Source organism: Rhagoletis pomonella, unplaced genomic scaffold (assembly GCF_013731165.1).
Source record: "Rhagoletis pomonella isolate Grant_MI unplaced genomic scaffold, Rhpom_1.0 Rhpom_scaffold_00012, whole genome shotgun sequence".
Taxonomy (NCBI): Eukaryota; Metazoa; Arthropoda; class Insecta; order Diptera; family Tephritidae; genus Rhagoletis; species Rhagoletis pomonella.
The window spans coordinates 13,248,619-13,262,445 of record NW_023458566.1 but is presented as its reverse complement, the minus strand read 5'-3'; the positions used below and the strand labels follow the sequence as shown (position 1 = coordinate 13,262,445).

Here is a 13,827-nt window from a genome sequence, read left to right as displayed (position 1 = left end):
ATGTACAAATATATTTGCGCGCACTCATGCATACATAAATAACTCTCATTTACATGCTTAAGTTAAGTTCTAACAAATGGCAAATTTTCCAAGTGCCAAATGAGCAAATCCATTTAAGACGCAGTTACAACCGACAAAACGCATTCAAGATATTTTCAGGATGGAATATTCATATTCATAAAGGCAATTCAGCGACGTGCGATAAATGCCGACCTGTAATACATACATGCGTAAAGATACACATACATACATAAATATGTAACTAACCGGCTGGGTACATACATACACATATATGTCCTTATGTCTGTAAGCAATAGTAGCACAAGTTATGTCGCACACAGCCTGGCTGTCGACAGCAATCATATCCAATAAGAACTACACCACCGTCACACCAAAACCAAAGCACACCAACCAATGTCAAGAGCTCTACTTCAACAAAAGTACTCGTATCACAGCCACCAACGACGACAACGCCAGCAACTACTACATACATACATAAGAGAGCAACCAACAAGCGTGCAGCAGCTAGCAGGCAGCCAGCCAGCAGTGAATAGCGAAACGATCAACTGGAAGACTTAAATAATGCAAGTAACCGTTTTTCAACGCAGCATTCTACGCAGATTTAAGTGAGCCATCAAAACGCACCACAGCCACTTAAGGAGTATAGAAGTATAAGGAAAAATACAAACAGCCGCCACCCTACCACCCTACCAACCAACCACCCAACCACCCAACCCAAGCCCACCCATCAAGTGGGCGCGCGAAAAGTTCAACAAATTGTTCCATGCTGTATGTAGTAAACACTTCAAGCTATCAGTAAAAAAATAGAAAAAAAAATAGAAAAAATGTTCGACACTAAATGGTTGCCTGCCGCCTGTGGCAGTTTGGCGCCCGCCCTCATACCGCCCGCACACATGTTGGTGTTGGCCTACTTTTGGCAAAATTATTCACGTTACGTTGATAAACACTTTTGTACTTGCTCCTGCTGGGACACCATATTCAAGGGACCATATGAATCGGGTATCGCCTCCTATAAGCATCTCTACTTCAATGTCACACAAAACTCGTTCAAAATGTGGCTGATCACCGTATTCGCTGTTATTGCACTTTATGAATGCATTAAACAGTTGATTGCGTTGATATTGCAACAACGTTGCCGCTACTCGATGTTGTTGCTATTCTCGTTGTCGATATTTTCACACTACTATGCGTGGTGGGCGTACATGAATTACTACAACGACGACTACTATCAACAATGGAATCATCAACTATTCTTTACGGTAAGTATGTATTTATGTATTTATGTATGTACCTACTTAATATTGTCGAATATAAATATGTAGTTATGCACATAAATTTATGTTTATTCATGAATGAGTTTTGTTGTTGCAATCAGTTGTAATAAAGCCTGCAGCAGGCGGAGTAGAGTACACGGAATTTAGATCGGTTAAGTGCTGAGTAGAATACTGTTGCACTCGTACTTGTAATGGAACATTTAGAAATCTCAATAAGATTTGACTGGAAGAATTTTTTTCTAGTGTCTCGCGACTTTTACGTGCCATGACTGGGAACACGCCAAAATAATGCAAACCTATTTTTCCACTTTCTTCGAGATTACAGCTGCTATAGTGAGAGTTGTACGAGAGGCCCATTGCGGCTGCATACTCACCGGCGATAGAGTTTAACGTAAACTTGCAATCTCTGACTACTTTTGAATTCATTATTGGTGTTACCAGTGTCAGAAAAGCTGGTTGGCTATATGAGCAAATGTACTTTGTTTAGGTACTCTCTCACAGCTTCTTGTCATTACCCTACAAGCCCTTTCAAAACAAGAAGGTGGTGGAGAGAGAGGCTTCCAGCATCTCAGCAACTGCCCCCGCACTAATACCCAAGTCCATTTTGGACTCATCAAAATTCTCCTCGATTACCTTGTCTCTTCTCAAATGCCATCAGAAAACTTCACCTGCAAGTTTCTCTTAAAATCTAGTGTTGTTCGACTTCTGTAATTTGCCAAGAATATTACTATGCCTAGGTTGATTTGACATCCATTAGGCCGACTCTTTGAGCCTGAGTGGGTTCACGAAACTAAAGTTTTTATATTTCGCCATACATATCTGGGCAATACTTATAATAATACTAATGTTGTTAAATTTAGTGCAATTAAATGCAATAGAAATATAAACTACTTATGGAAGTATCTATGTGAAAAGTTTTTAGAAAATTTACTTCGAATATTAGCCAAGCCAAATTCTTACGTTAGTATCCATATACGGGAATTAATCTCCCCGATAATCTCCTTTCAACGCATCACAATTTGCATTCGTCATTATGTACATCCTATAGTTTCATTCCAAATTTGTAAAAGCACTAAGCTGCGTTTAATTTTTCTTTCCTATTCACTGCAAATGTTGTTGGACACGCTCCGGATCCGGTTACCCAGCAAACGGTTTGCCCGCATAAAATGTAAATATGTAACTGGGCACCAGATTGCTTTAAAGATCTAATTGCTTTGGAAATGTACACCTAGCCCTATCAAACCGGCTACTGGGTAACCGAAAACCGAAGCGCGGGAAACGACAATAAAGTTTTTTCTCCGGTATCCCAGAAAAAAATTTACTGTTTGAAAAGATTTCAAAAACATTACTTTTATAAAAAGGGTCAAAAATACGTATTCAGGGGTGAGTTAACAAATTAATACATGATTTATGTTAACGTCTATTTGCATATAAAACACTCACATAAAAAACCCTTCATATGAATCACATCGCATATTTGGCCCTAACCGGCAAAAACCCTTAACCAACTTTTTTCAAAATTTTCTTTTTGATGCAGAATATTCCTAGAGCCACTACATTTAATTCTGCTTCAAAAATAAAATTTTGAAAAAATTTCGCTTACGTCGTTTTGACGGTCAGGGCTCGATATACTTAAAAAAGTATAAACAATTTTTTTCCTCTAATTTCACTGGTTAACAGCAAAAATTTTCAACGCATGCCACCATCCAATTTCTATATGGAATTGCTCGCTCTTTCCGAAAATCGAGTAAATTTTTTATTCCATGGATAGGTTTTCGAGATATTTTCAATTTAACGTCATTCAGCTTAAAACAAAAAGTGGTTCCATTTAACCACGTAGGTATATCTTACGAACCAATTTTACAATCTAACCAAGCAAACAAAATTCTCCATAAACCGTATACTTACGGTGACCATAAATTTGAATTGAAAATGCAGGACAATTAAAAAAAATATATACATACATACATGTGTAAGTTAACGTAGTATAAAATAACAAGAAAATATAAACTGGTTATTAAAAGTGAGTGCATTGTGATTTTTGTTAAATATTTGCAATGTTTTTCAAGTCAAAATTTTTTTGTTATTTTTTTTTTGGAAATATGGTTTATTCTTTACCCAAAACCACATAAGTCAAACTTTATACAGAACTTAGAAAAATTCAACAAATTTTCATCTAATTTTTTACTATTTAGCATGACATTGTGATGCTGGTGTCCATTTTCATTGTTGAAGCTTCAAAATCAGCCCCGTCCTCGTGTAGTTATCAATTATTTATCGACACTGCTTATATGTTGATAACTAAAGGGCTGCCGCCGTTTATTTTAAAATATCGAATAAAATGCGGGACAAAGGCAGGGCACTTGGAAAAAATCAGTACATTTTGAGGTTTTTCTGTTTTGAAAAACTACACAGTACAGACTTTTGAATAAGAGTACGATCCTGCAAAAAACAGGACGGATGGTCACCGTACATATACTATATATGTACATCACTTTTCGAATGTTACTCATACGCCATATACACCTGAGTAACACACTTTTCCGCTTATATTTCATTCGAAAACTCTTTGCGCATTTTCATTTGACAACTTATTACTTCTTTATTTATCCATCGATTTTCTTCATACATAAGTAACACAAATGCAAAAAATTTACACAGAATCTTATATTTTAAAATTTTTCTTCTGTTAATATATGATAATTTTTCATTTTTTATTTTTTTAACGGTAAATTGAAAATATCTCGAAAACTTATCCATATAATAAAAAATTAATTCGATTTTCGGAACCAGCGGGCGATTCTACATGGGAAATTGATAGGGGAATCCGTGGAACAGAAAATAAACACAAATTTGTTATCCAGTGTTTTTAGTTAACCCTTTCATTACCATAAGCTTTTAAGGGACGCTTTTTTTATATAAATATCTACGCATCATCTACATATGTAAATTTTACGATGGGACACTAATTAATAACATAAAAGTGTAATGAGGTAAAAAAAATGCTGGGCGCTGTTAACCCTAGCGGCATGAATTTAATTATGACTATTTTTGTTAAAAGATACATATACAAAACAAAATCTTTGCAAAAGTAGGCATATTGGCTAGCGGTTACATATGTACATATGTGCATAAACGTCGAACCACATACATATATATACATATGTGCATCCCTGCAGGGAAAGCGACTAGTTGTGAACTAGAATTCTACTAGTTTGCGTTTCAACGCAATTACTGTGACTGCTATTTTTAACATGACGATGATGTCCTACGAGATGTCAATTGCCCGGCTATGCATCAGCATCTACTAGTAGAAATACTAGTACGCATCATACCAGTTGATGAGATAGTCTGCCAATTTATTCCCCGTGAAAAACATACATAAGTGGGCGCTCTAACAGTCGCAATGTCCGGCAGAGCAAAGCACTGGCGTGGTATTCCATAGGTCCAAGGTTCGAGTCCAGGCGTAGGAAACGTTTTTTTTATTATTATTATTTTTTTATTTATTGTAATTTTATATATATCTACATATTTTTAATTAAATTTAAAAATCTCAATAAAAACCTAAATACATAATATAAATATATTAGGAAACAAAATAAAAAAAATTTTCCCACCGGCTGACTTGAACTTGTTTTATGGCGCAAGTATTTCTTTCCACATGTGTTTTTTTTTTTTGTAATCAAACACATGCAAACTGGCATATAAGTATTTTAATATAGCCACATAATTAGCTATAAAAGTAGTTCAATATGTCTACACGCATATATGCTACATTAGGCTGGTCCAAGATATTTTTCTCCAACCACCCACCCCCCATAATAATTCGATACTAGAATATTTCTGAAACAAAATATTTTTATTCGATTAAAAAATATTTATTTTTAAATATTTTATAACTGTTCTCGAAAAATTTTTTTTTTCTCCATACAAAATAAATGGAAAACTTCCCACACCGGAGGTACAGGGTGTGTTCGCGCTACATAATAATTACGGCAATATTGCAGCCTTGTTGCTAAAATGCTGCAGAAATTGCGCAGTAAAACGTTGTATGTTGCTTTTGATTTGCCAATAGTGAGCAATTGTTTGTCCAAAAATTTGTTTCTCGAACGCTTGATGTAGGCAGAATCGCTCAAATTTTCGCGTAGAACGTGATGCTCTTTCAGTAACACTGCCACATTACATAATTGCAGCTCGAATACACCCCCATTTTAACCTTCCTTTTATTAGTTCGGGATGTAACTATGTAATATTGATGCGCCTAAAAGATGCAGCGATTTTTATTCTGAAGTTACATACCTGATGACAGTACGAATGGCGATTATAATAGGGAGGTTTTAGTTTTTTAAACTATAATTTATTTAATTCTGGGGAATTTCAAAAATTCGAGTTTTCCCTTATATTTTTGGGCCACCCTACTTTACTGTACATATTTACGAAAACTAATTACATATATATATTTTCTACACAAACGTTTTTTCAAACACTGATAATGTGTAGGAGGTACTTATACTAGGCATACGCCAGTAGCCAATATACTGCTACGCTTATTACTCAGATAAATCAGTGCATTATTGAGAGCTTAATTATACGCTTACCTGCGTTTACATGGCGCTTTTCACGAGTTTTTTTGTAAGCTACATAATTAAATCTCATAAAGTGTGTAACATGAAATAATTTTCATACATAATTGTGTGACGATGAAATACTAAATGGTCATATGTACCGTAATTAGTAGAATTCACAAACTGTCGAAATAGGGTGGTCATTACTTTATAGGTAAAAAAAAAATAAGTGCATATTTTTATTACTCGTAGCTTGCGAAAACTTGCTATTATTCTGTCGTATACATACATACATACATGCATTGCTTAGAGTACGCCAATTACGAAACAAGTATTTGAAAATAATTTTGTAATTTCTCAATATTATACTGGGTAAAAGTGTTATTTCTTGGCAACCTTAGCTTTAGTAACCTCACAAAGGTGAGTAGTGCCATTTGCTACCGTTCTACAACAGCAACGCTTCGCTTGTTGTGAAATGGAATTTAATGCCTCTTGCACTTACAGTTTATTTCATATATGTATGAACAACACGAAATATTTCGCATTTAAAGTTTTAAAGCCACATTAGTTTGAAAGTTTACTGAATAGCTAATAACTCAGAATAAGCAACCACTTGTCTTCTAACTAAAAGTAACAAAGCTAAAGCTTTTTTGGAGCCAAGATTTGGCGCAAGTTAAGCAAAGTTTTTCAGCAACTACGAGATATATAAATCACTTAGCAGACTACGGCGCACAGTGGGGCAAACGTTTAATTTACTATTCAAAAAGGTCTGCAGCCTACAATTATTGACGGATTTTCTATTTTTTTTTTTTGAAGGGCACTTAATTAAATTCTTAAAAGGATTAAGGAACTAATTTTTAAAATGTATTTTGTTTTTATAGTTTTTTGTTAACCAAAGTTGAAAAAAACACACTTTGCAGCAAACAAAAAAAACAATTAATGCTTGACTCCAAGGCGCAAATTTTAAATTGTTTTATATTTTTTGTGAACACAATTATTTTTAAGCAATATGTAATTAATCGAAAATTTTCCCATTTTTACAAAAAAAAATCTCTTGTTTTTAATCTTAACAAATATCTCTTAGTCGTACAAGCAAAGTCAATTGCCTTTTATTCGATATTACAACTTTTTCTTTAATCGGTTACTAATCTATCCAGTTATAAGAAATTTGTATGATGAACTTTTATTTCTTTAATCAAAACCGTTAACTATAAAAACAAGATGAATTTAAAAAAGTAGCTCCTCAAACCTCTTAAGAATTTAATTATCTTTCAATTAAAAAACAAAATTGAAAGTTCGGTTATTACCTCAATTCTTTTTTTTTTTTTTTTGAATTTCAGTTAAGCTACTCTAACTCTCAAGGCCCTGAATTGAATTCTCATTTTCGTTGTAGGCTATAGACCCTTTTGATTAGTAAATTTCCCGTTAGCAACACTGTGCGACTGCTACTTACGAGACGAATTCATATTTGGTATAAAAAGTTGCCGTTGAAGTTAACAAACTAATATTTTCAGATTGGAAGAAAATATCTGCTTGATTTCTGATGGCAGCTTCTTCTCTTTGTATTTAGCGCCTCAATAGAGCGTTTAGCTAAATTGTGTACCTGCTGTGTGTAAATGTGTCGGTACTTGTCCACAGTATATCGGAAATTTTCCTGACTTTTGGAAACATTTGTTTACATTTCTGCTGAATATACTCGTACATATGTATGTAAGTGTTGTTGTATGTATTTTCGCCGTTTCGGTGTTTATGATGAGTACAATTTTTAATTCTGAAAAATGCTGAATCAGTTAATCAGAAGGCCTTGAACCTTTGGCCATGCCATACAAAAGAGGAGTAAAGAATCGAGCACGGTAAGATATATCGCTTTCAAACTTCAACTAGAAGTGCTCCTTGTAAACCTAACCTAGTTCTTTTTACGTCATCCCTTGTCAGATTTGGTTTGGAGGCAAGCGGTTTGGGTGTTGAGCCATCTTCAGATATGATGGAAATTTGTTCGAAAATAAATCATACTACCACCCTATCGGAAATATTATCAAAATCTGCGAAAAATTTAATGAATCTACGGTAACAGGGCATTTAACTGAGCTGTGAACCGTTGCACGTTGCTGGAGCATTATGCAAACCATAAGGCGCAGGCTTGAATTGGAAAAAACCTCTACCTGATACCGTGAAAGCTCTGAAGTACCCCGATCGCTCCTCCCGATCGGGAATCTGCCAATAAGCTGACTTAGTTTCCAGACTGAACAAGAACCTAGGGATGCCAGGTTTAAGGTATCTGAAACTTATGGGAGGGGGGAACCTTATAGCCTACACAGAACCTATACGACATCCTTCTTCCTAATCACGACCAACGGGGACGTCCAAGGACTATACAACTACTCAATTACACCCATGTCAAGCATATCTTTCAATTTGTCGTCCATGCGCGACTGTATGACGGGAGACACCGCGTAGTAACGCTGCTTGATAGGTTCGACAGCTGCCCTAAACCGAATCCAATGCTCGAAGCAAACTAGGTTCGACCTAACCCTTTTGGCAATGCCTTGAACGCCTGGGATACTATTTCCGCTAAAGCCTTAACCTCTCCATTGCCTAACTCGGAGCGGTCCACTATCACCGCCAACGTCTCGTGCTCCAGTTGAGAAAACGACCATTTCATTCTCATCAAACGCACTAAAAGTGGAATAAAAAGTTTATATATCCAAATACATACGCTTATCGAAGACCACCTGACCTGCTATCCCAGAGGTTTACCTTCCTTTTCACGAGCTTTTATTCGGCCTACCTTCGACCTCGCATCCCACTTAACCTCCTCCTGGGCTATGTTGGACACCCTGGGCCTCCTTATTGTGTCGACTCCACTAAAGCTTCAACTTGGAACTTGTCCGTAGATAGATTTATTTGACAACTGTCAAAATATATCATCATGAAAGATAAAATCTGTTATTTACTTTACAGTACTTTTGCACCCAACGTAAATTTGTTTGTCCACCGCATGCGGGAAATAATTCCGCGAGTTTCTTTCATGAAAAAAATCAAAGTTAAAAAAATAAAAAATTAAAGGACAGCTGACTCATTGGCCACAATAGATCACAATAACAGAAACCGACTACAGAAATTCCCGAAACCAATTTTATGAAAGGAGCAGGACTTCGATTCAACGGTTGTGATTTTTTATTAAAAATCATAATTTCTCGTTAAAATAAAATTTATATTTTTCTGATCAAATTTAACCATTCATTTATGATTTTTGTTTTTTTGATCAACCATAACCGTTATATTTGGATATTTTGTTTTCGATCTTATATAACCATTATTTTCAGATTAAATTTTTTAGATCATAGAAAATTTAAGTCGATCATAAATGACCAAAACAAAAAACAAAAATCCAAAATAACAATTATTTTTGGTCGAAAAAGTAAAAAACAAAAATAACGATTTTTCAACGTTCTAAAAAGAAAAGTCTTAATATTTAGCGGCTATTTTCGGTCTCTGGTGGATACAGGCTCACACAGACCACTGCAGTATTTTTCCATTAGTTCCGAATCAGTAAACTTGTGGTGAATTTTTCTCCTATCTTTTATGTCCACTTCTAAGATATTCCTTTAATTTACTTAATTACCCTTCAATTCTTCTCATTTTTCTCATTTCTCAATTGTAGGTAACCGAATTGATATCTTCCGTATTGGTTATGCATCTGGCCAACACCACCAACACCGTCACATCGAAAAAAGTATTCTGCATCGTTGGCATTGCCATACTCCACATCACAGCCAGTAGTTTCGATCAATTCTTCCTGAATGTGGTACGTGGCGAGGGCTATGCCCATCAAATAGTACGTGATATCGGTTTTATGGTACCGGACATTCTCCAATTAATTATACCATTGTGGCTGTTCCGTAAAACGCGCAAGGAATCGTATACGACACGCCCCTTCTATCGTGATCGTAATCTACACAAAGATATTGTGGCGATGCTATTCTTCGTGTTGGCACTCTTTGTGGTTTGTACGATTTTGTGAGATAAAATTTTCCAATACCTACAGATGATGAATAGCGAAGAGGAAGCGCGTGCCACAAGGCGTATGAATTTAATGGCGCGACTCTACTTCAATTTGTAAGGTAATTTGAATAACCAACATATCTATGTAATGTAAAATGTTAAACAGCAACAAAAGTGGGAGCAGACATGTCATACATTTAGCGGATGTTTGAGGTTGCGCAGCGGCATAGCATAACTTTGTCGCACTGAACCGCAATTGGTGTGGTGTAAGTCTAGTTTTAGCTACATAGTTTTATAATTACAAATTCTAGTACATACGCTCATACGTACTTAGATACATCTGTACATACATATGTATGTATATAGTTATAGAATTATATATTTATATTACATAGTTCCATAGTGCAACTAGTTCAAAGAACAAACTTTTTAGTTTTCCTTTCTTCCGCTATGTATAACCATGTGATAGATGTGTGTGTTTCTTTTATAAACTTAAAATTTTAATTATGATGGATTTTTTATTTTTTTTAAAATAAAGTAGTGAATATTTTGAGTGTTAGTGATGGGGAAAAGAAAATATATACGTACATACATACATATATACATTTGTAGAAAGAAAATAGTTTTTTAATAATTTTCGGAAAATATGCTTTAGCAGGCAAATTTGCATACACTCTGTCAAATAAGTTCTAAAGCTGGACTTTACTTTTGATGTATTTACTTTTATTTCTTTAAATTTTTCATAAAATTGGTTAAGATTCAATATTGCACAATTTGTTGGCCACATATTTCCCCAACATAAAGATTTGCTTTTGAAACTATTTGACAGAGGAATGCATGTTCATAAATATTTGCAAATATCATGGCAAATTATAATAAGTTTACTGAAATCTACGCAACAATATTAGTTATATGTTTATAGATATTCCAACATACATATTCAAAATAGATTTCTATGAAACGAAAATTGTAGTGAAACCAAAAAATATTTTTAGTGAAAATAAAAGTTTGACCATATCAGCACAAATTTTTTACACCGTAGATAACATACTCGAACGTACCACATAGTATTTACATACATATGTATATACAAATACAACTCTCCCTACCTAAAATAAAATTTTTCTTAATTTTTACACTATAGGCATCTAAAAACTTCAAAATGACTAGGTTAGATTAGACAGGTGGCTCTGGTTTATGTGTTCACACGGTAGCCGTAAAGAACCGTTGTAATGCCTAGGAGAGGATATCCCTCCCTATACTCTGGCCATCCTGATTTTCTGGCGAATGCTATCAGACGCTCTAATAATGTTTTCAGTGGTCCTCCAGAAAGTTGGGAAGTGAACGGCACCCACTTACGAAGTGCTGGATTGATTCTCTATCCCACCTCATCTCCACAGCATTTGAAAAAATCGTAAAGTGAGCTATTCGCCTGGAGGACATGTGGCCTGTTTTCCGCAAGTATTACTGTGAGTAGCCGTACGCCTTTTTCTTTGAGGGCCTTAGCCTACTCCATGGTCTTCGTTCATCCACATTGCCCCTTGCATTTTTCACGTATGTCTACATATGTTGTTAGGTGGACTGTCTAGAAGAGTCGCTAGCGTAGGCTGGGTTGCCGAGCAAATTGCTTGCGTTGTTTATAGACATGCGTGATGTGTATACCCAATGTATTATCATTAAGTATTCCTTCCTTTCCAGGAAAGTTTAGAGTCGATAATAACCCGCAATCATTTCGTCTTTTTGACAACTGACGACCTGCCGGCATTGTATGATCGAATTCGAAAATAGCCTGTCTTATATTGCGTCATGAACTTAACTAGTTCAGTTTTGAAGAGATTTCCTCAGAGCGTTTTTTTCTGCCCACCTTGTCGGGTCGTTTTGAATGTAAATTGTAATATCTCACAGACCGTCAGGCTGAACTTACTTACATATGTACGACTAGGAAGAGGAGTTAGAAATTACAAATATTTATTATCTGACGAATATAAGGCAATTGAATCACGTGCAACGATTACTCTGCGACTTATGCGAGTGTTATCAAGTCGTTAGTTTTCTTCTTGAAGAGGTGTAGAGATAGATTCCAAAAAGAAACCCGTCTCTGCTTAATAATGTTGTAACAGCAAGAAAAACACCCAAAGAGTTCTCGGGGAATAAATACTGCACTGTGCCAGACAAGGATCTGGGTCGTTTCAGTTATGTAGACTCCTTTTTCGTTTGAACGTCTACCTCTGTTTACTCTGGACCTTTAAGGTTATACTGTCAAAATTGTAAGTACTTTATGTCTCCAGATACTCAAGGTAGGAAGCTTGGCCGTAACTTCATTTTAACTGGTAGTATATTTGTTACTAGCCCATACATTTGTAAACCGTATAGGAGAAAGATGACCGCTTAAACTGCAAATAGTGAACTCGATGTACACGCCGTTTCTCATCTCCGATATTTATTTTTTGGTATCCAGAATTAGAGTAAAGCAGACTAACTACGTCCATGTTATTCACGATATTATTATGCTCTCTATGCCTGAAAACCTTCTTCTCAAAACACCTTCATATACCTGTAATGCCAAATTTCCTTTACTTTCAGAACGAGTTCTTTATTAAAGACTTGTATTCTTCTTCTTATTTGGCTTTTAATCCTTAGTCAGCTGGAAATGAAATAAGGAAACCTTTCTTTTGCGAAATTCCGTCAGTAACTCGCATTTAGTCCTTACATTGAGTTGTGTTCTTGGCGCGTTTGCCTTCCGTTTACAGTCATGGATGCCGAGTCGAGGGATCTTTTCACCGGAGCTTCAGCACCCAAACGTACAGACCTTGAAGCACATATAGTACGTTATTTCATCTTTCTTAGTATCCGTTGAAAACTCAAACAGGGCAACAGATTTTGCATAAAATAGTTTTCGCGAAATCCCCTAAAGCCTGAGAGTGCTCTGCTTTTCAATTACCTACCGAGCCCAAATATGCACCTGTTGTAGGAGTTGTTCATTCGCTGAACTTCAGGCTGACATTATTGGTTCACTAATTCCAACGAGTCCCCATACAAATGTCCCAATACGCGAATACGCTTTGCTAGTTACCAGTAGGTCTTTGTCTGGTTATTCGTTCACCGCTAGACCAAAATTTTTTCCTCGTCTTCTATGCTGGAAAATGTTGTACTTATCTAAAACACCTGGTTAAAGTCAACCACGGCTCGGAGAGATCTTAATGAAAAAAAAATTATTATTTTTGTAATCTTCATATTTGGTTTGAAATTTGAGTCAGGATTATTCCGGCATAGTACGAAGAACCTTTCAGACTTTACCTTGGCGATAAGTATTCCGGGAATTAATTTTTTGGAAAATCTTATTAAATCTTTCCGATATTCGAGATATTCGATCTCAAACGCGGAGGCCACTTATTTAGTTCAGACTCGAAGCCATAAAGAAAATTATTGGAAATTTTTACTAAGTGTTTCGATATCAATGAATAAGGATGAAGCCCTTAACAGCTTCAAAACAGGCGTTAGGCGCAGTATCTACCGCATCTCCAAAACATGGACACCTTTATTATCTTTAAAAGATCTATCCGATGTTAGCTGCCTTCAACCAAGATTTGCAAACGATTTACCGAACTATTTTCGAAACACCTAAAACTGCAGTAATAATTACAATTGTTTTAATCACTAGGGTGTAACAACATACATATGTACTTACACACCTATAAAACAACTAACCAAACAGTATTGAAAAAACTCAGAAAAAAACAAATTAATAATCAGCGCATGCGTACAATATAAATACCTTTAAGATGAAACAGTATGCTATAAACAAAAAAATATTTAAAAAAAACACAAACCATATCTTTATATAAGAAATCTACAATAAATAAAATGTAAAACCAAAACGGCAAACAATTAGGCATTAGAGAACTAAAACTAAAAACCAAAATGAATTCAATATTAAGCTGACCAAAATTTAAGAATTGAGC

At 35.4% G+C, this 13,827-nt stretch overlaps 1 protein-coding gene across 1 annotated transcript; it reads left to right on the top strand.

Moving 5' to 3' along the window:
* The first annotated feature begins 752 nt into the window (after positions 1-752).
* LOC118747876 lies at positions 753-10,428 on the top strand. Its single transcript, XM_036482071.1, has 2 exons — positions 753-1,280; positions 9,525-10,428. The coding sequence occupies exons 1-2, from the start codon at positions 846-848 to the stop codon at positions 9,882-9,884; spliced, it is 795 nt and encodes a 264-aa protein (XP_036337964.1). The 5' UTR covers positions 753-845; the 3' UTR covers positions 9,885-10,428.
* The last annotated feature ends 3,399 nt before the right edge of the window (positions 10,429-13,827 follow it).